The sequence below is a fragment of the Patiria miniata genome, unplaced genomic scaffold, assembly GCF_015706575.1.
Source record: "Patiria miniata isolate m_02_andy unplaced genomic scaffold, ASM1570657v1 HiC_scaffold_13, whole genome shotgun sequence".
NCBI classification, from domain to species: domain Eukaryota; kingdom Metazoa; phylum Echinodermata; class Asteroidea; order Valvatida; family Asterinidae; genus Patiria; species Patiria miniata.
Window position 1 is genome coordinate 1,736,264 of NW_024037051.1, and position 20,362 is coordinate 1,756,625.

General features: G+C 40.9%; 1 protein-coding gene across 3 annotated transcripts in view; it reads right to left on the bottom strand.

Moving 5' to 3' along the window:
• LOC119719582 (apoptosis-resistant E3 ubiquitin protein ligase 1-like) overlaps window positions 1-20,362 on the bottom strand; it is a 52,408-nt gene that overhangs the window by 2,151 nt on the left and 29,895 nt on the right. For all 3 annotated transcript variants that reach the window (XM_038189061.1, XM_038189078.1, XM_038189069.1), the window contains 12 exons: window positions 19,178-19,362; window positions 17,973-18,147; window positions 17,177-17,385; window positions 15,468-15,609; window positions 14,580-14,701; window positions 14,024-14,099; window positions 12,688-12,797; window positions 10,625-10,807; window positions 9,571-9,696; window positions 7,085-7,214; window positions 5,049-5,194; window positions 457-632 (listed from right to left, as the gene is read on the bottom strand). In XM_038189061.1, coding sequence (XP_038044989.1) covers window positions 457-632; window positions 5,049-5,194; window positions 7,085-7,214; window positions 9,571-9,696; window positions 10,625-10,807; window positions 12,688-12,797; window positions 14,024-14,099; window positions 14,580-14,701; window positions 15,468-15,609; window positions 17,177-17,385; window positions 17,973-18,147; window positions 19,178-19,362 — 1,780 coding nt within the window. The remainder of the gene's footprint in view (window positions 1-456; window positions 633-5,048; window positions 5,195-7,084; window positions 7,215-9,570; window positions 9,697-10,624; window positions 10,808-12,687; window positions 12,798-14,023; window positions 14,100-14,579; window positions 14,702-15,467; window positions 15,610-17,176; window positions 17,386-17,972; window positions 18,148-19,177; window positions 19,363-20,362) is intronic.

A 20,362-nucleotide genomic window follows, 5' to 3' on the forward strand; every position in this document is an offset into this window, starting at 1 on the left:
AGCGATAGGTCAAATGTAAACAATGCACGAAACGAACGGCAGGGAATATCGATTACACAGTGCTTGCATGCATGGGAACGCATGTATTGAATTACCTGCACTTTGTTCGGGCACTGTGCAGTCGATAGGGGCCCATTACGGATGTGTGTGGTAACGCTTAGTAATTTCTCCTCGCATAATCTTTCAATTTGTGACTTTACAAACTGCATAATTGTTTTACAAAGCATTGTCAATCTTGGAAGATTTACAGTCTTTGGTAGCAACGGGGTATCAAAATGTAGCTAACAAAATTACCAAAAGGTCTATAAAAAATGACGTCATCATAAGACAAAATAATATTCAAAATCATGTCCCCTACAGTGAGTGTGGACCTTCTTTTGTTGCGGTGTTTATTTCCCCAACTCTGATCGCAAATCCTTACGAGACCGCTGTCTGGGATAGACAAACGTGACTTACCATGTGTGTGCTGTGGGTAGCGTGCCGTGCGTCGGGGCAGCTATGACCTGAAACTTGGGGCTGAGTTCAGCGAACCCACCCGGGGGTAGCTGGGAGCAGCCGGTGGTGAACTGTAGCAGTCTAGCCATCTCCTCTTGGGTGAAGCTGGCCACGACGGTCCAAAACCAATCCAGCATCTGAAGAAAGCACAAATCAAGCAGGAAGACGGTCCAGTAAGAATTGATGCTCAGGACCCTGGCATTTTATTTAACAGGTAAATTTTGGTGGCTCTGTGTTTATTGGGACTCAAGCTACACATGTATATCTCCCCCCAAAATATCAACCAAAATCAACCTTGGGGAAATATGTGAATTAATGAAACAAAAGGGACGTGCAGTATTTACATGAAGGCATGTATTTCCGACGTCTAAGCTAAATCCTACCCTTTGAATGAATGGGCAAGGATCCTTGCAAGTTTTCAACTAAAGAAAATATAAACTGGCAAAGGTGCAAACATAGTGAAAATTATTTTCCAAATTTATTACGATTACCGGTAAAACATTTTAAAAACGGTCGTCCTTGTCATTGTCAGAATCGTTGTTCTCATCATCAACATGTCATATGGCTACTGCCTTCAAAATTTTCAGAAAGAGATGACCTAAACAGATAATGAAAAACTGATTCAAATTTTCCACCAAGTACCGTTTCATAGAGGCGAAATGGGGGAGGGGAATTGAGACACCCCCCCCCCCCCTGAAATTAGCATTTCCCTCTCCCCACTTGTGCTCCCGCACTCCCCAACCCAACCCCCTCAGAAATTGTTGACAAAATAAGCTTTGTATTGTTAAAACTCATTGAGGGCCCCTAATTAAAATGAGGCCACCCTAAGTCCCCCATGCGAAAACTCACAAATCCCCAAAAATGTATACAGAAAACCACCACTCCAAAGTGACATACTGCCTATCATCTATGTAGTGTGCATTAAAACCCAGTGCTGAGCTTAAGCCTCAATTGTACTTCAATGGGAAGGATGTGTTTGGTCATTTCTATAAATGTAAAGAGGTTATAAATCTAAAGTTTGTAGGATGTTGAAAATTGTATAACTGTGCCCGGTACTTTTTATTTTCCAGATGCTAAGATTGATGTTTTTAATTTCAATTTCTTCAGTAATCTCCCTGAACTGAGGAGGATACCCTCCGCCAACACATTTTTAGAAAAAAAATTCCAAAGCAGAAAAAAACTTGGGGTAAGGCCAAAAAAAAAAATATTCGGTCTCTGGTCAGACCAAAGTTCCGGAATTGACGCGGCCATGCGGCTTTTTTTTTTTTTTTTGGCTTTTTTTTTCTTCTTCAAGCTTGGATTGTACAGACAAGGTGGGTACTATTTTGCTTTTTTGGTGTCCTCATGTACATTGGTGTCCTCCATAATTTGCCTTGGTGCTTTCGATCATTTGCCTTGGTGCAATTTCCCATTCCTTGGTGCTCTTTGGTAAAAAAAATTGAGGAGGTGCGGAAATAGAGGGCGCTGTTGGAGCTACCGCGGAACATTTTGAAAAAAAAAAAAGATCGACGCGCATGATTAAAATCGACGCGCGCGCTGACCAGAGACCGACTTTGTGGCCTAAACCTCTGAGTAAATGGCCATGAAACTATTCAGACTAACCTTTTTTTACAGAAATATAAACACTTGAATATCAATTCGGTTAAATTAATAACAATTCGGTTACAATTTGATTAAACTAATTGCAATAACTGAGTCTCTGGTCAACTTGCTACGTGATTTTTACAGGTTTTGTGGAAGCTGGCATGCTCCCTTGCCCTTATTGGAATCTGACCAACTTAGGATTAACCTGTATTGGCTAAGCATTGTTCCAACTTGGGCATCTGTAATTGGGTCATAGGACATTTCGAGTGCAGAAATCAGCATTTTTAAGAGCTTAAAAATGATAATTCCCCCAAGGACAAAATTGGTGAATTTTATTGTGTGTGTTCATGGCAACCGAATAAAGAATTTTGAGAAAAAAATGTGGTTGTTAACTAAAATGTTAGGGTCGGGTACATTTCCTGTCAATTCTATTGCCAAAGAGGCGAGTAATAATGTAAGAAACAAAACAAGGCCAGCCTAAAGCTGTTCCCCGAGCACACAGACGTCTACTCAATTGATTCGCAATGGTTATTCGCTGGAAGTCTTTTCATGTGCCTGGTGTACGCAATGGGCCGAATTTTGCCCATTACGGGGTAATCCTATACACTGCTTGGCTCTCTTTTACAGCCAACAACCAGGCTAATCCACATGTGGCGGAAAGCCAGTGAGTCAGTCAGTGAGTCAGTCAGTCAGGTGTAGGGCTGTCCATATTCAAATAATTTAGTATTCGATTATTTGAAACTGCGTTTGACAGAATATTTGAAACCCGCTGATCAAGTTTACATGTGCCAGCTGCAACTGCATACTGCGCCCGTCAAGAGTTGCACATAAAGCGTGCAGGTTAAAATGTGCTCAAATTTGTATCCTTGTGGAGACATGCACACAATAGGGAACAAAACATTGTAAAGTCTCCACAGGGCAATTTCTATAGATGAATAGGTCTCCACGAGGTTTTCACGAAATAGATATATGGATTTTACTCAAAAACTAGGAATTTCCAAGGTGGGTCGATCCGTCGCAAATGGAAGAGTTTTAGAAAAGGGATATTAAGTCCGAATTTCAGCCAAGGAAATTAATTTTGGTTAAAATAAGAGCATTTTGAAACTTCACTTTCAAAATCGAAAACTTTACTACACGAGAACAAAGAAATGTCTCCACAAGGATACAAATTCGAGAGTGGGTGTGCGTGCAACGATCGCTGTTATAAGCCGCTGTAGTGTGTTGCAGTTAAACTGTCAAGGGCTTTAACATGCTAAAAAGAGGAGGCGCAATGAACCGCCATCGACAAAAAAGTTACTGTCGACAAAAAGTGCCACCTGACAATAATAAAGCGTCACACCTTTGCGTTTTTTTTCTTTTGAATATTTGAACCGGTAATGAGCTATTTGAATATTCGATTGATGACTGAACATTCAACTATTCGGTATATTCCGAACAGCCCTAGTCAAGTGCAAAGAGGCCTTAGCCTGGCCACCTCTAGGACGAAAATAAAAATAAGAGGTCATCTCCACAAATGCAACACAGACGACGATCTCATGGACGACGGAACTAACAGATGAGTTACAAATTAGCATTATAACAGATGGCTTCGGTGCTCTCTTTCGTGACAAGAAATATAAGAAATGGTCTCAAATGTCATAGGCTGCTACCAGTAATAAGGCAAAAGTCTCCGGTTGCTGGGATGGAGCTTGCCCCAAAAGTGGTGCAGCGATGCAGCATCTAAAAACAGGTTAAAATTGAGCAGCAGCAGGATTCCTGTACCACCAGTGACAGTTTGGCAGTTTTGAGACATCATCTTACATTGAATTTTTTTAAAATAAATTTGCTGACGCGCATGGCTACGGCAACGCGCGCAGACAAGAAACCGGAGACATTTTTTTTGGCCTTAGGGATGTGTTTCGGCTCACTATACTCAAAGTTGGTCACCTGGGTTAACCCCTCACCTTGGCCTGAAGTGATATAATGTTTCTGCCCGTTAGTCATTAGTGTTTGTGATGCACCATATTGCTTAACCCTAACACTCTATCCTCAGTCCTCCAAAATCCTCCAGGCACATTTGGAGGATTTTGGAGGATTTTGGAGGATTGAAGCTGAACTGTCAGTTGATTTCTGAGGATGTATTGTATGTCGAGTTTGTAGGCTGTACCCAGCATTTATTTAACCTAAGGTTCGTCCAAAGTCTAGCAAGGCATAGGGTGATCGTGCTTTTGCCATCTGTGCACCTACTCTATGGAAATGACTTCCAGCTTGTTTGAGAAACATTAATGAATTGGGAATTTTTAAATCACAGCTTAAGACATTTCTTTTTAAAAGGTATTATTTTTAACTACTACTTTCAACTAACTGGTTTACTTTTTATGTTGTTTTGATATTTCGTAAAGCCTTTTGAGATTTTTATGTAAAACGCTATATTAAGAATAAATTATTATTATTATTACAGGTATGTTCTGTCATTGTTGGAGGATAGGATTGAGGCAATGGTCACCCCTCCACTGAACAAATTCAAGAAATAACGGACGATGTTGGAGGATTGAGGCTGATTCTAATTTTTACATGGTGGCAATCAGAGGATTTTGCAGGATTGAGGATAGTTCCAAGCCAAAAGGTCCTAGGGGGTGAGGGTTAATGAGTCTTGATGAGTAATGAGTAGTGGTGAGTTTTGGCTCACTATACGCAAAGTCGCTCACCAGGGTAAACTGTTCCCCTTGGCCTGATGGGATGTAATATTACTGCACGTCAGTTAGTCATTAGTGTAAGTTGGGTACCACATTGCTTACTAAGTCTTGAGTAGGGGTGAGTTTTGATACATAACACTCAAAGTCACTCACCTGAGTAAACTGTTCCCCTTGGCCTAATGGGATGTAATATTACTGCACGTCAGTTAGTCATTAGTGTAAGTTGGGTACCACGCTCCTAACCAAGTCTTGAGTAGGGACGAGTTTTGATTCATTACACTCAATGTCACTCACCTGAGTAAACTGTTCCCCTTGGCCTGATGGGATGTAATGTCTCTGCATGTCAGTGACGCTGAAAGCGCAGGTACCACACATCAGTAACTCCAGCTCATTCTCATCAAACATGCTCAGTAGCTGGTCAGGAATCAGATCGTTAAGACCTAGGTGTTAAAGGGAAAATACAACATTTGCAAACATCAAAAAATAAAACTACCAAATCATTTTGAAATACCTTGCTGGACTGTTAGTGAATTACAGTGTAAAGCATCCTGTAAAATCATGGCACCTGGTATACTGTCATTTTCAAGAAAAGTGCTATTTTTGTACCAATTTCCAACGCTGATCGGCCGATCAGCGTTGGAAAAAACTGGCTTTTTTTCAAATACTGGCCCCAATTGACCATCGCACTTGTTTGCAATCGATTACACACACTATGAACAGGTACAAGCCAGCTAGACTGGTTCCCTGACCTTACAATTCCCCAATGTATGTAAACTGCTCTGTTTCTTCTTCAATGGAGTCAGGGAACCAGACTACAGGAAAATGATTGTTTTTCTTGGTTTTTATAGCATTTTCGAACCCAAAACCTCAAAAAAGTCAGTGCAACTATATTTGCTATATATTTCCAACCCCCCAATTCCATCCACTTCTGAAAATTACAGCAAAAGCAAATGATGTATATTCCCTTTAATGGATAAAATACATCCAATTAAGCCTTCTGCTGTCTGAACAGTCACAGACAGGCAAAAAAAATATATCATCTTCCCCTGCCGTGATTTTAACACAGGCTGGTCACCAACAGTCAGATCCTATTTCAAGCAAGCACGGTGACTAGTCAAATTCAATCAGACAAAAGCAGACAAATGGTATGTACAGCTGGTTTATCAATCACCTAGGAAAGATTTCCATATACGAAGTTCACTCAACACCCTGTGTACAAACCCTATGAGATTGGACTGAAAAATTGTAAGTGTTTTCTAAGAAAATGCTTGTATTTTCTCACTGCTCAAATTGATTTTGATGACATGAAATTGCTATCTGTGGGCTTGTTAGTCAATACAGAGGAAAATTAGTGAACTTCGTATATGGAAATCTTTCCATCACCTACAGTCCAAGCATAGCTGCATCAAGTTACATAAACAGTAACAGCCAGTCAATCCTGCTTTATGTAGCCTGGGAGCTCTTAACTGTTTACCCTCCTACTATTTAAGTGGTCACCGACAGTCAAAATTCACTTCCACCACCCCTGCTATACTTTTAACACCGGCTAGTCACCAGCAGTCAGATCATATTTCAAGCAAGCACTGTGTCTAGTCAAATTGGGTCAACAGACAAAGCAGGCAAGTTGTGGTCACAGCTGTTTTATCACTAACCCCAAGTCAAAGCATGGCTGTATCAAGTTACTTAAGCAGTCCAAGGCAGTCAATCCTGCTTTATGTGGGCTGGGAATTCTTAAGGGTTAAAAACAGTCACTTGATTGATTTTGACTGCAAGGACAACTTGGCACAGAATGTACATGTATGTTTGCATAGGAGGGTTAAAACAGTCACTTGATTGATTCTGACGGAAAGAACAACTTTGCACAGAGTGTATATTTGCATATGATTGTTCAATGTTCATACCCAGTGACAAGAAAAAATTGCAGGCTTGTGTATTGCAACATTCACTCCCCAGACCTTATCTCTATGGGCTCCGTGCGCCGACAAAAGAGGGCGCCCTTTTACCTAGCAACAACGTCCCATGGGCGGGACATTTCGCTGGTTGACGCGCACCGTTCCTTGTGTGTGACACACGTACACCAGGGGATTTGTACTATGCACACGCAGCGCGGCAATGAATTGCAGTCAGGCAAGATGGCGTCAGTCGGTCACCCCCAACTGTACTTGCTTTGCCGGTGAGGGGTACATGTGAACGGAGCGGATTCTAGTTCTAACTCTCTCCACCTCACTTTCCACCCACAACAAAGCTGGCGACCAGATTTCATTCAAAATAACTGCTAAGTTTTACAACTCTCATTGAAAACATAAATTTAATTGCCATGTATGCCCGACCTTTGAGAAACGCTTCTATTTCATCTTGTACGCTGTTCGCCAGCCGATGGTGTGCCAGTTTGTCCAAATACTCAATCTTGTTGTCATTGGTTACGGGGATACTGGCCCCACCTGGAATCAAATCCACCTCCTGAAAGAAAAAAAGAAAAAGAAACGAACTTCACAAAACTCTGTACAAAATTTTTACCCAATTTTTTTTTACGAAGCTCACAGAATTTCACAGATGAAAGGATACTTTCTTCGTGAAATTGGTTCCAAGGTCGTCCTCTTTAAAACAAATATCACTGAAGTGAATTCTTTAAAGGTACAGTCCATTGTTTGCAGCTATCCAAAAAGTAACTGACGTAATTATTGTTGAAAAGCATACTTGGTTTAAAGATAGTAATGGGACTAAACTCTCTTTGAAAATATTCTTTCTGGCAAGCTGTCATTTTGAAGAAATCAATGAAAGAAGGCCTGTCCAACGATTTGGAAATTTTTGTTTATAGTAGTTCGTTTTGTTTATTTGGAGAAGTGCGCCCAATTCGTCGATTCACTGCGCCACAACGCCATGCTGCAATTGACTCAGTGAGAACGTGTCTCGAACGCTGAATTCAAAACATGACTCAGCAAATTCTGATTTGAAATCGAGTTCCTAGAATGTTTTCTCGGAATATACAGTATTCACTGAGCTGAAACTTCATCAGGTTAGTTGTTCAGCATGTTCAGCACCCTTCTTTAGATTTTGAGCACTTTTGTTGCTTCAAACGAACATAACGCACAAATTACAAACGATGGACGCTGCTTTTAAACTTGGGGTAAGAAAGACAATTGTATTTTGTCTGAAACATGCTACCATACTGAACGTTTTGATGCAAGTACAAACTTTGGAGTTTATAACGGCAATCCAACAAAGACATATGGCATTTTCCAAGCATGAAAATGAACACAGAAGGCTAGTTAAAGCATCGTGTGGTAGAGTATTTAGACATGGTATACCTTTCATTTGTTTTAATCGTTTTTGCAAACAGAAATGTGAGAACAATTTGTTGAAGCAGTGGCATTATTTTCAGATGAAGGTCGATCAACCAACACGCTAATTTTTTTAACATTTGTACTTTACGGACTCTATGCATGGATGGGTAATTCTAAAGGATTAGGAGGTTTAGTATTAATATTACCTTAGCAATTATTTATCATTCATAAATACGTAAGACAGTTTACCCATTCATTTTGGTCGAGAGCCCGTCACGTGGCCGGTTTTTAAAGACCGGCTGCCTCGTCTTGAACACTTTTCCAGTGTCACATAAAATTTTGATGCCTTTGAAATCCGGTGCCTTTTAGTTACCGTTTTATTGGTTGAACGTTCACAATGCACACGTTGGCATGCGCAATACTACCAGTGAGTCAATGTTTCATAGTCCTAAATTCACACTACACCGGCACAGCTGCGTTCTGCGCCACATTGCGCATTACGCGTTACGCGTGTGCCAATCTCCATGTATACAAGGAGTTGTTTACGACATGGACAAATCCATAATATAGCTACAGGGGTGTTTCAAAAAACATGAAGTAAAATTGTAGAAAGAAAAAAAAGTTGGAAATATATAATTTTTGACTTGTTTTGCCTTTTGGAAGAAAAGTTTTAATTTTTTGACCGAAAGGTATTTATGAATGGGAATAAATATGTGCTTGGACGGTATTAAACACTCTGTTTACGACCGGTTGGGAGTCTGGATGCTGATAATTACCCTTGCCTTCGGCTCGGGTAATTATCATCATTCTAGACTCGAACCGGTCTTAAACAACCATTTGGGAGTCTGGATGCTGATAATTACCCTTGCCTTCGGCTCGAGTAATTATCAGCATCCAGACTCCAACCGGTCTTAAACAGAGTGTTTAAACCGGCCAAGCACACATTCATTCCCTTATTATAGACCTTATGCGTTGCAGGTATCTCAGAGGCTGTTCTTTGGTATTTTAATTTAGGTATAATATATGCACAAAATGTTTACTCATACCAGTCAAAGCTACACAAAACTATTGCCCGCATAAGGTCTATATGTTTTTCATTAGGGCCAAAACAAAACCATTTGTTTGCAGTTACCCGACCGACCCTAATTTTATGGTTCGTTGCCCACTACACAGTGTAGTCACGCACACCGATACTGCGCGATACATGGCTAGTATTGGCCAGCGTGACTAGCGTTGGGCATAATGGTGTGCATGACTTAAATTCTCCGTTATTTTTAAGAATCATCGACCTTAAATATATATTTACATTAATCCAAGCAAGGCTTTTATCAATTTTGAGGGTCAGTTTTGATAGTTTTCGTGGTACAAATGAAAATAATTCAGTCCCAAAATACACATATTAAGTTATGATTGAACCCCCATTCAATCAGCACAAAAACAAAAATATAAAAAGATTTTCCTACCACCGACCATATTTTTGAAATGCATGTAACTGGAAGCAGAACTATTTTTTTGTGTAGACCTTATCCTACCTGAGCAAGTTGGCCAGCTTTGCTGTATACCTCTTCGGAGAATGTCAGATCCATATCGTTGACATCATTGTCCAATATGAAGCGCACTTTGGTGGTGTAAAAATCAGGGTCATCTGTCTCAAAATACTGACAGAAAGACAGCCAACATTAAAATTTGAAATTTCTCAACCCCCCCCCCCCAAATCCACACATACAACCTATCTGGAATACAAACAGTCAATGGTATAATGATGACTGTTGAATGATGGGGAATGTCACATGACATTTGTTACATATATGGCACTCTCAGTTTAAACTTTGCTGCCAGGCAACATTGGGGGATATATAAAATGCATATCTTTCATCACAACAGTTTTTCAAAGCACAATTTATTTGGAAATCCCTTTTCAAAGTTCACACTAATTGCCAATGTGAATTATTCATAACAAGCATTCGCGCTGCAAATTTGAAAAGCTTGAACAAACACATTTTAACTCCAACAAATTTGGAAGTGAAATGTTTTGCAACAAGATTCTCTTCTCATTCGCATCAAATTTTACTCAATAAGCCAATACGTCGGCTAAAAATGGCCAACTTGAGACAACAAGCAAATACATCGGCCTGGATGGTCGTATAACGTCTGATTTTAACTCCTTGTAATTACTGCCATTAACCCTTACTCTCTGAGGGTAGTTTACTGCATGTCAGTTGGTTATGCCAATGCCCTCCAGCTGCAGTTATTTGGCAGATAACAAGTCTTGACAGTGAAGGCTCCAATTGGCAGGAGTTGGAGGCCCTGGAGGGTGCCTGATACTGACCAGCTGGGGGCACTCACTTTGTTATCAGAGGACTCTCATTGTTCTCTGTGGCATGTATTGGAATGCCTGTCCAGTTACCCTTGAAATGATATGGCAGATATTGGAGGGCCATGCAAAAAACATAGGAGAATTTCTTGAGGCACAATTGGCATGCGTTGGAGGGTCTAGTAGGGTAAGGGTTAATAGCATACTAAAACAGTTCAGTTTGAATCAATATTCACTCGTTTATTTTGTTTGACCACAGCGGGTACACTTACCTTATGGGACACCCTGAGTCCAATTAACTGAGCGAGAAATGACCGTGAGAACCTGGCCTTAACGAGTTGCCTGGTGGCGCTGCCAAGCGACGACTCGTACAGGCACTTGCCAACCATCTTGCCCGCAAACTCATAGAATTTAGCCTTGCACAAGTGAGGTGGTCTGTCTGGATTAGGGTGAACCTGATGAGTGAAAGGAAACATAAAAAACAGGAACTTGGCTAAAGACTCCGTGCACAGGTATTGTTGATGTTTCCAAACGTAATGCAGCCCACAACGTGACGCCCCTTTAGTTTTTGCCTCTTTTGCCTTGCTTGAATAAACACTTGAACAAACGTCAAATTTCATATGAAGTGTTATTTCATCAAGCTCATACATTCTTGTTCACAAACTTTGAGTTTGCCTACGCGTTACAAACTTAAGAGAGATATTTTAATATGATGTCATTTTCGGGTTTTCTTTTGAAGTACACAATGAACCCTTTAAAATTGCATCCAAGTATAAGAAGGTGATTTTCTGACAAATCTGTATTTGGATATGGCAGTGGAGATTCTAACGATTATCAGCATATATCAACTTTAAAGAAATTATTAAATGTTCACTTTGGAATTTCTGAGATTTGTTGAAGTGAAGCATGTTAGGGACCTCTCAGCCAATTTTGTGCCAAATTTCTGGACGCCACAGTTTTTGAATTTTGTGACACTAGGGTTGTTCACAAGAGTTCAATAGGACGCATAATTAAGATTCAAGTACCAGGTTTTAACTGAATGAATTTGAAAATTGTTAACAAAGAGTTTTGGCAACACTGCAAGAGGAAAGTCGGGGAAACATTGAAGTCCTCATCAGGGAACTCCACTATCCCGCCTATGGAAACATACACTCTGTGCCAAGTTGTCAGTTCAGTCAAAGTCAATCAAGTGATAGTCCATCATTTGCAGCCATTCGAAAAAGTAACCGGCGTATTATTGTTGAAAAACATACTTGGTTGAAAGATAGTAAGTGGACTAAACTCCCTGTGAAATTATTCTTTCTGGCAAGCTGTCATTTTGAAGTAATCAACGAAAGAAGGCCTTTCCAACGGTGTAGGAAAATTTAAATTAGTAGTTCGTTTTGTTATTCGGCACAGCGCGTGCAAGCATTGGCACGACGCACAGGCGCCCCCGGTTGCTATAATTCGTCGGATCAGTGCGCGACATCGCGTATAGCTGCAATTCAAAACAATTCAAAACATGGTTCAGCAACTTTTGATTTGAAATTGAGATCCTATAATGCTGTTTTCTCGGAATATACAGCTGAAGCTGAGCTGAAACTTCATCAGGTTAGTTGTTGATTTTGAGCACTTGTGTTGCTTCAAACGGACAAAATGCACAAATTGCAAATGATGGACTATATCTTTATACACATTGCTGCCGTATGCCCGCCGCTCACGTGAAGATACAGGTCTATGCACATTAAGACTAAAATTAGTCGTGTGTGCTTCTTGCTATGCACACGAACCAATGTGTACATGCACTACATACACCCGAAGGACAGACAAAGGAAGAACAACAGATTCTTTGTTGTCCTCGAGCGTTCCTCTGTTGTCAAAAACGGTCCTCGATCTTGAGTGTGTGTGCTTAGTCTATGGAAGGGTTTTATATTGAATGGACAAAGGGAAACACAAAGCATTGTCCTCGCGATTATAGTGTGTCCTGCAAAGGAGACATTTTGAGTGGTGACGATGCACCATCTACTGTTCGTGCATGGCGTCCATAATATCCCTCACCAATTTTTCCCAAGTTTTAGACAATATTTGAATGATGAAAATCAGCCGTAAATTTGTTTCTGTCTTCGTGAAAATACAAAAATGGAATCTTTCCATAACAAAGTTATCAATGTGTAAACAATGCTGATAACTTCATTATGGGAAGATTCTGGGGAAGTTGCTCAAAATCCTGCAGCTAATATCCGAAACAATAGGTCTAATGCGGATAAACTTGTTGCAACACTTAACCTAGATATTTAATGAGATGACCATAGTGTTTTTATCATTCAAATATTCCCTGTGTGCTAGAGACACTCACCAGCCCTTGGTTGTTGTCCCGAAACCTCCTGAAGAACTTATTCTCCGGGGAAAAGAGCGCCGTACAGACCAACTCCGTCCACTCTCTGCCCAGACCACCCCAATCTTGACCTGAACAAAGTCAAAACGTTCCTCGGTTTTTATTAATCACTTAGGCACATGAACAGATGACTGGACCGATGAACCAACCCTTCCAACTCTCAAAAAGTTAAATCACTCAGATTTGTAATTTTTACCATTGTTTCAACTATAGACATGAAGGCAAGAATATTAATCCCCAACAGATGGAAATGTGTATTTTGGGCTGAAAATTAGTATTGCTAGTACATCCTCTTCCTCTTCTTACAAAAGATAGAAAACATATTACAGAATATAGCAAAATGAGGCGACGCCTCGACTGCTGTTGCTGGGAGGTGGCTTCTCCCCCTGTCGCCCCCGCTTCGCGGGTGAGTCGCCCGCTTCGTGGGCGATTAGCAGCTTCGCGGGACGTAGCGAACAACTTGTGAACACACACATAATACACCCTTTGCGCTTTATAGTAATGCGCCAATACACAATATAGGTTAGAAATGTATTAACCCTAATCCTCCAGGGTATGTTTGCTAGAACCCTGCCAAACGTAGCAACATGCAATACTTGACTAAGTGACAAGCCTGCCAAATGTAGCAAGATCCATCAGGGGAAAAGTCTCAAGGCCACACTGCCTCAGAGTCTGTGGTCACTGCAGGCAGCAGGATACAATTGTTGCATTGTTCAATGGGATTAGCTCTCATTGTTTCAGAGCTGGCCATTCATGCACTGGTGTTGGTAGCTGAATGCATCAAAGTGCACCAGTTCTTTTCCACCTGATGCACTGTGTTGCATCTGGCAGGGTTAGTTAATGAATATAGAAAAATAAAATAAAGAATTTGTGTGCGTGTATCATGTTAGAAAAACCAGCCAAGGGTACTTAGGCCATCAGCCTCAGTCCAAAATTTTGGCCACCAGTATCAAATGAGGGGAATAATCGTCATAGCAATTTTTGGCAAGGTAGACACCTCCAGAGTTGGGAAATATGTGATCGCATAGCAGCGGTGGCAGCTTTTTGGGTGTTAATTATCACCTTTTTTTCAAAATGTCCATCAAAATGCTTGTTACCACTCTAGGGGCAGTATACCTTACGCATGCGCACTATAATCATTTATGCCCTGATTTGATACTGACCAAATCCCAGGCTGATGGCCTAACTAGTGGACAACTTCCTTTGAGCACGACTTACGTTATGCCGACTCGCAATCCTACTGAAAAGAACAGACAACAGACAAAATTATGTTGTTTTTTTAATTTCCTCTTCTTACCCTCTTCTCCTAAGAAGTTGATCTCAAATTTCTTGCACCAATCGGATGTTGAATATGGCTTCGTTGCTTTCATAGACTGAGGATGACAAAATGAAAAGTACACTCTTAGTGATCTTACTTCAATCAAAGTACCCATACTCACATTTCTTTTTCGATTGTTGGCTTCTTCTCGATGGAGTGTGTACACCAGAAAGTTCTATTAATTTTGCATTAAATTAATTTAATTAAAAATATCTGTACATGTTTATACATGTAACACTGCCTTTGAAATCTCGAGGGGTTTCTGTGTCCTCGTGCAAAGTGCAATGTACTTTGGGACAAAACCACAAAGAGGATTTTGGAGGGTTGAGATGGGTTTGGGTTAAGCATGCTGACAGTCAGTCATTGTGTTCTTGATATCAGAAGGTGGAGGTGGGGGGGGGGGGGGGGGGGGGGGAGAGGAGACAGAATCCCCTTCCCGTGGTTGTCAGAATCCCCCTGGTTTCAGAATCCACCTACCCTGATTGACAGATGGCCCCCAAAAACAACGTTCTCTTGGTGTTACATTAACACTTACGCTCTCAAGGAGACTGTGCCTGTCAATGTTCAAGTTGAGGACTGAATGATACTTCCGCGGTCTAAGATTGACCACCTCCCGATGGAAACATCTCTGCTTGTCCTGAAATGTCTCTGACCCTCCTTATTATTGATAAAAATGTAAAACAAAATTACAAGTCAGCATTGTGGAGCGCTGTGGTCCAATGGTGTTCTCACTCACTTGCCGCAGTACGTGGGTTCGAACCCGGACGGGGAGCATGGTGCTTGTGTTCTTGGGCAAGACACTTTACTACAATCGCCTCTCTCCACCCAGGAGTATAAATGGGTACCTGTGAAGGTAGAGACCAGATTGCGCTGATCTTGAGCTGCTGCAGAAACTGGTCTCATGGCCTGATGAACAGGGGTAATAATTGTACCTTTATACCTTGGTATAAAGCGCTATATAGGCACTATATTTTATTATTATGACTACAAAAACTATGACATACGATTCAGTCATGGTTAGAAATGCTGACACGTAGTCACCAAAATAATTTTGAACAACTACCCAACTATAGTTCATCAGATGACAAAAGGTTAAGGAATAATGCTTTCCCTATTTTGATGCCGCCGAGTACTTTTTCATTATTTTTCTGAAATCATGAAGTTAATTTTTTTTCTAGAGCAGGTAATGTTACAAATACATGTGTCATGTTTCACTCTGATTTATCGTAAATATTTTGGCACATTTGCAATTGGCAATGCTTTTGGAATTTCGATATGTACATGTACCGGTACATGTATACGATGCTCATGAATTTTATGTCGGTGACAAAACCTATTTATTAGCAAATAACATTATTTAAGTTTGCCTAAACCTTATTGTCATGTCTTATTGAAGTGGCTCTTTTACAGTTGACTGGCTTACCGATATTTGTGAGCAGGAATTTGGTGAAGGTAGCGGCCATGATGTCCCTGTGCTTGGACGCGAGCTGCATGGGCGGTTGACAGCCGTCCTCAATGCTAAATGCAGGCACGTCTTGCTCTGAGTGGTCCGCGGTAAAATTGAACTGCAAATGAAATTGTGAGCCTTTACTGCATGCTTGAATCGCAACTGTATGGGCTCCGTACACATGGACCCCCTTAACGGCAAGAAAGGAGGAGTCGGGGGAGACCACTTGGAGAGACTTCGAAGGCATTGCTGACGAGGCCTGATGCTCACACAAAGACACTATGGCTTTGTGAATATTCAGAATAAAATTGGTCATGCGTATTTTACATTATAGGCGCGCGAACCAGTATGTGCACGTGGTGTGTCCCATCCACTGTGCTCTTAAATGTGGTCAACAAGCACCCTCTATAGTCTGTGCACAGAGCCCATTAGGCCATTTTTTTCAAACACATTTTATTCAGATCATCCCAAGCTATTGCCTTCTGTTCTAGCAACTTGTATATCACAGGGATGTATTGCAAGCTTTTCATTTTTGACTTCACATTGATGAAGATGGTAAAACTGTCAAAACAAATTTAGAAGCACAATCTATTTTGAGCCTTTAAATGCAGACTGTCAAATTCTTTCACAAAAATAGAATGTACTCACAGTAAAAAAATACGACACAGCACACCTTTTGTATTTTTCAGCAAAATGTTCTGGAGCTTAGGAATTGGGTGTAGTTAATTTGAAGACAATATCAAGGTTTCATGTTAGGGGAGTTTAGTTATAATTATTATTTCATGCAGATGTGTGCTAGTCCATTATTACATGGAGTATATTAATGGGAGATTCTTTAAGAAGTGTGGAAGGGCTGTGCCGAGTATACCAAATATTCGAATATTCAATCATCAACCGAAGAGCATTTTATAAAATCAAATATTCGAAAAATGTGAGCGGTCTTCAGGAGATGTGTGGTTTCATTGTTTGTCAGATGCCACACTTTTGTTGAAAGGGTATGATGTGAGAGCTCCCACAAGTAATATTAGCTCAAATTTCCTTTTTAAAATCGGTCAAATATCTGCCATTCCACTACCTGTTCTTTATGATGTCTTAATTAGCTCTTTGTCCATTTTTGACAAGCGCAGGCGCACACAAATCCCGTTTGGCGGCCAGTTTAGGCTGATGCATGTTTAACTTGATAAGTTCAATTCAAAATTGAATATTCAAACAATAGATTATTCAAAACTGTTTTGCCCTAAAGTTAATAATGGACTAGCACACATCTATTTCGTGAAAGTCTTGTGGAGACGTATTCATCTATAGAAATTGTCCTGTGGAGACGTATACAATCTTTTGTTCCCTGTTGTACACACGTCTCCAGAGGGCACGGTGTATCAGATCACGCATACAGACATACACACAGAAGGAATACGCTATCGCAATATCCCCCTCCCGGCTTACAGTCAGGGGGATGAAAAAGGGACCAAAATACCCCTGGAAATGGCAAACTGAAAATTGATAATCAGGTTAAATAGGACGCAGAGGTGCTTTTTCAAGGATTGCATTAAATAAATTACATTGCATAGGCTCTTTAACCTTTCATGTTTCATCATGTTCATAGAGGATTTTGAAGGATATGGAACGCAGAACATGGGGCCTAACAATTCAATTCTTGATTACATCACAAAATTTGTCTAACTCACTTTAGTAGCTGGACAGACCCTGAACGTCTGCAGCCTCTTGGGAATAATGCGGAGGTAGAACTCTTTGACAGTCAGCTGTTTCGGTGAGATGTAACAATAAACCTTCTTTGGTCGTCGTTGTTTGGAGTGGTTGTGGGACAGAAGCGTTGCCTCGTAGCCTTCCGTGCTCTTCTTGTCCAGATTTTTCTTGACTTTTTCAAAGTCATTTTCTGTTGCGACAAAAGGATTTACATATGGTTGATTTTGGGGAGTGGTGCAAATGTAGAAAGATGCACTGTGAGTCCAAAGTTAGAGTTAACTACATAATGGTATCAAGTGTTCTTACCCAAAACTGGGTTTGAAAAAAAAAAAATTTGACACTCAAATCAGGGAGTCCAGAAGATGGTAACTAAGCCTTTTACATGAATGAATGAAGAAGACTTGTAACGCATCGGTATCCACCATCGGTATCCACCACAGATGGGCGCTGATGGCGCTTTCCATAAAATGTCCAACCCTGACCAGCAATTATGCAGCGCATTATAAAGTCAGAAATAAGTTCACAATTATGTTGACATTGCCTTTGAGAACAAATAGGTCTTCTGAGCCTGCATCTGCAAGCTACTGTGCAAACTCAATCTAGTGGATATCCAGCACAGGGTGCTGACTCAGAGCAAGGCAACAAGCATTTTAAAACAAACAAGAGAACAACAAAAAATCCAAATCCAAAAACCAAAAAAATCCCAAAAGACCCAAAAATCCGTAATCCAAGTATTTAAAAAAAGGCCTACAATAAATTCAAGTGAAATGCACTCACCAGATAGCACAAGAATATTAAACTCTCCGTTGCTTAACTTTTCCGTTCTATATGTAGCCAAGGCCTTGTAGCAGCCAGTGGATTCCATCCGTACACGGAGAGCCAGCTGCCTACTGTCTTGGCTTGGCTTGACCTCATAATGTGGCCTGACACTGTCAAACCTATCACTGCCAATCTGCGTTTAGTAAAATCAATAAAAAAAATTACTCAAGGTAGGTTCACCATTTTGTCGCAAATGGTATCGGCACAGGTGTTGCCAAACCAAGGTGTACATTATGACAAAAGAAAACCCCAAGATGTTTTAAAGGTGGATGGAACTGAACACCTTTAGTGCGAAAGTCTGCTCGGGCGTTGCGCACTCACTGACCATTTCCCATTTTCGTCCTAACAACTTTCGTAATGTCAGTTCATTCTATCGTTGTGCATGTGGCTGTTGAAATTGATTTTGTCTGAGCAATTTCATTCTGTTAGTGGTGGCCTATTTTGCCCAAGGAGCAAAATCTGGCCGACCAAAAAAAAGATGATTTTTCCGACAGAAAAATGTCAAATGGAGTTGGGGGGAGGAGGGGGCTGGGTCACATTCCTCTCCCCAAATCCCCTCCAGCAATGCCCATGTTTATCTCCAGTGTTGTAGTCGAGTCCTTCACAAGTCTTCACAAGTCCTCACAAGTCTTTACAAGTCTTTACAAGTCCATCACAAGTCTTCACAAGTCCATCACAAGTCCTTACAAGTCCCCACAAGTCAATCACAAGTCCATCACAAGTCTTCACAAGTCTTCACAAGTCAATCACAAGTCAATCACAAGTCAATCACAAGTCCCCACAAGTCAATCACAAGTCCATCACAAGTCTTCACAAGTCTTCACAAGTCCCCACAAGTCAATCACAAGTCCATCACAAGTCCATCACAAGTCAATCACAAGTCCATCACAAGTCTTCACAAGTCTTCACAAGTCAATCACAAGTCAATCACAAGTCCGCACAAGTCCTCACAAGTCTCCACAAGTTCTCACAAGTCAATCACACATTACGCACAAGTCCCCCCGTCTCAGGTCAAGTTGTAAGCTATTCAAATGAACAACAACAAAGGCATTCATCTGATACCAGTTCTATGTACATGTACTTCTTACTGGACTTGTGAAGCGACTAGTGATTTACCCGTGACCTGACTTGTGATGGACTCAACTTCAACACTCATCACATACCTCTGTGACCTGTAGGCAGTAGTCATCATTATAGGTCCTGTTGCCCCTGTCTGCATCCAGATGAGTGAAGCAGGGATTCCCAAACCTGTCCCGAGGCTCAATTAACAGCGGACACATCTTACCCCTAGTCACCACCATGGTGGAACTGTGCCGCACAAAGGCTGATTTTGAGGGATCCACTGGACCTGTGGGTAATACACAACGAGACAACGGAGGATTTCAATAAATAACACAGGCTAATAAATTGGGAATCTGTGACGGTACAACGCCGCAAGTTCACTGCACACCTGATACGCCTATCGAACCAGCGCCACACCAAACAGCTATATTCAAGGCCAATTCCTACAAACAGCCTGGAAACCGCATTGGAACGCTTCTAGAGTAAGCTGTGGCATCATCATCCGACCTCAACCGAGACGAGTTTATAAAGGCGGCGGGGAAACATGAATTTTGAGAATTTTTGTGGCTCAGAAGCAAGCCTCCCTTCAATAACTACACAGCCTGTGGTTGGAGCAAAACAAATTAATTGATTGATTGATTGATGTAAGTTTGCCGGTTCACCTTGGACAATGAAGAGAGCCAGTAGTGAGAACAACAGCTCTCTTCAGAGCCAACACTTTGTCACAAATAAAAAAGAAGGGGAAAAAAAGAAAGAGATTTGTCCATGCTGTTCCCGTAAACCTACAGACCAATCCAAAATGCAAAGCTTCAAACAACACTCAGGCTAATGAACTCATAAGAGCATTGAAATCCAACTATGTAATAACATGGCAGCAAACCCAGTGGAGGAATTCGATGGATCCAGGCAGGGACCGCCAGCAACAAACAGGGATGATTTTGAAGGATTTGGGTGCTTAAAGAGATTTTACCTTCGTGCCATTGGAGGATATTGAAGGAGTCAGGCTAGTTCTGGGCAAAAGAGTTTAGGGAGTTAGGGTTATTGAAAGAATTCTGTGGGAGGGATTGACCACAGATTTGTATCAACGATTGATAATTAATGAAGATAATGCACGATGTGTGACAAAACAAATAAAACATGGTTTCTTTTTGGAAAGTATTGACTGAATATCTCAGTATTGGCTGATGTTACTTCTTGCTGATATGCAAACCAAATCAGCCAAAACTTTAGGACCAGTAATTTCAGATCACTTCCCCCTCAAACCATATCGTATTTATTTTCTTCAA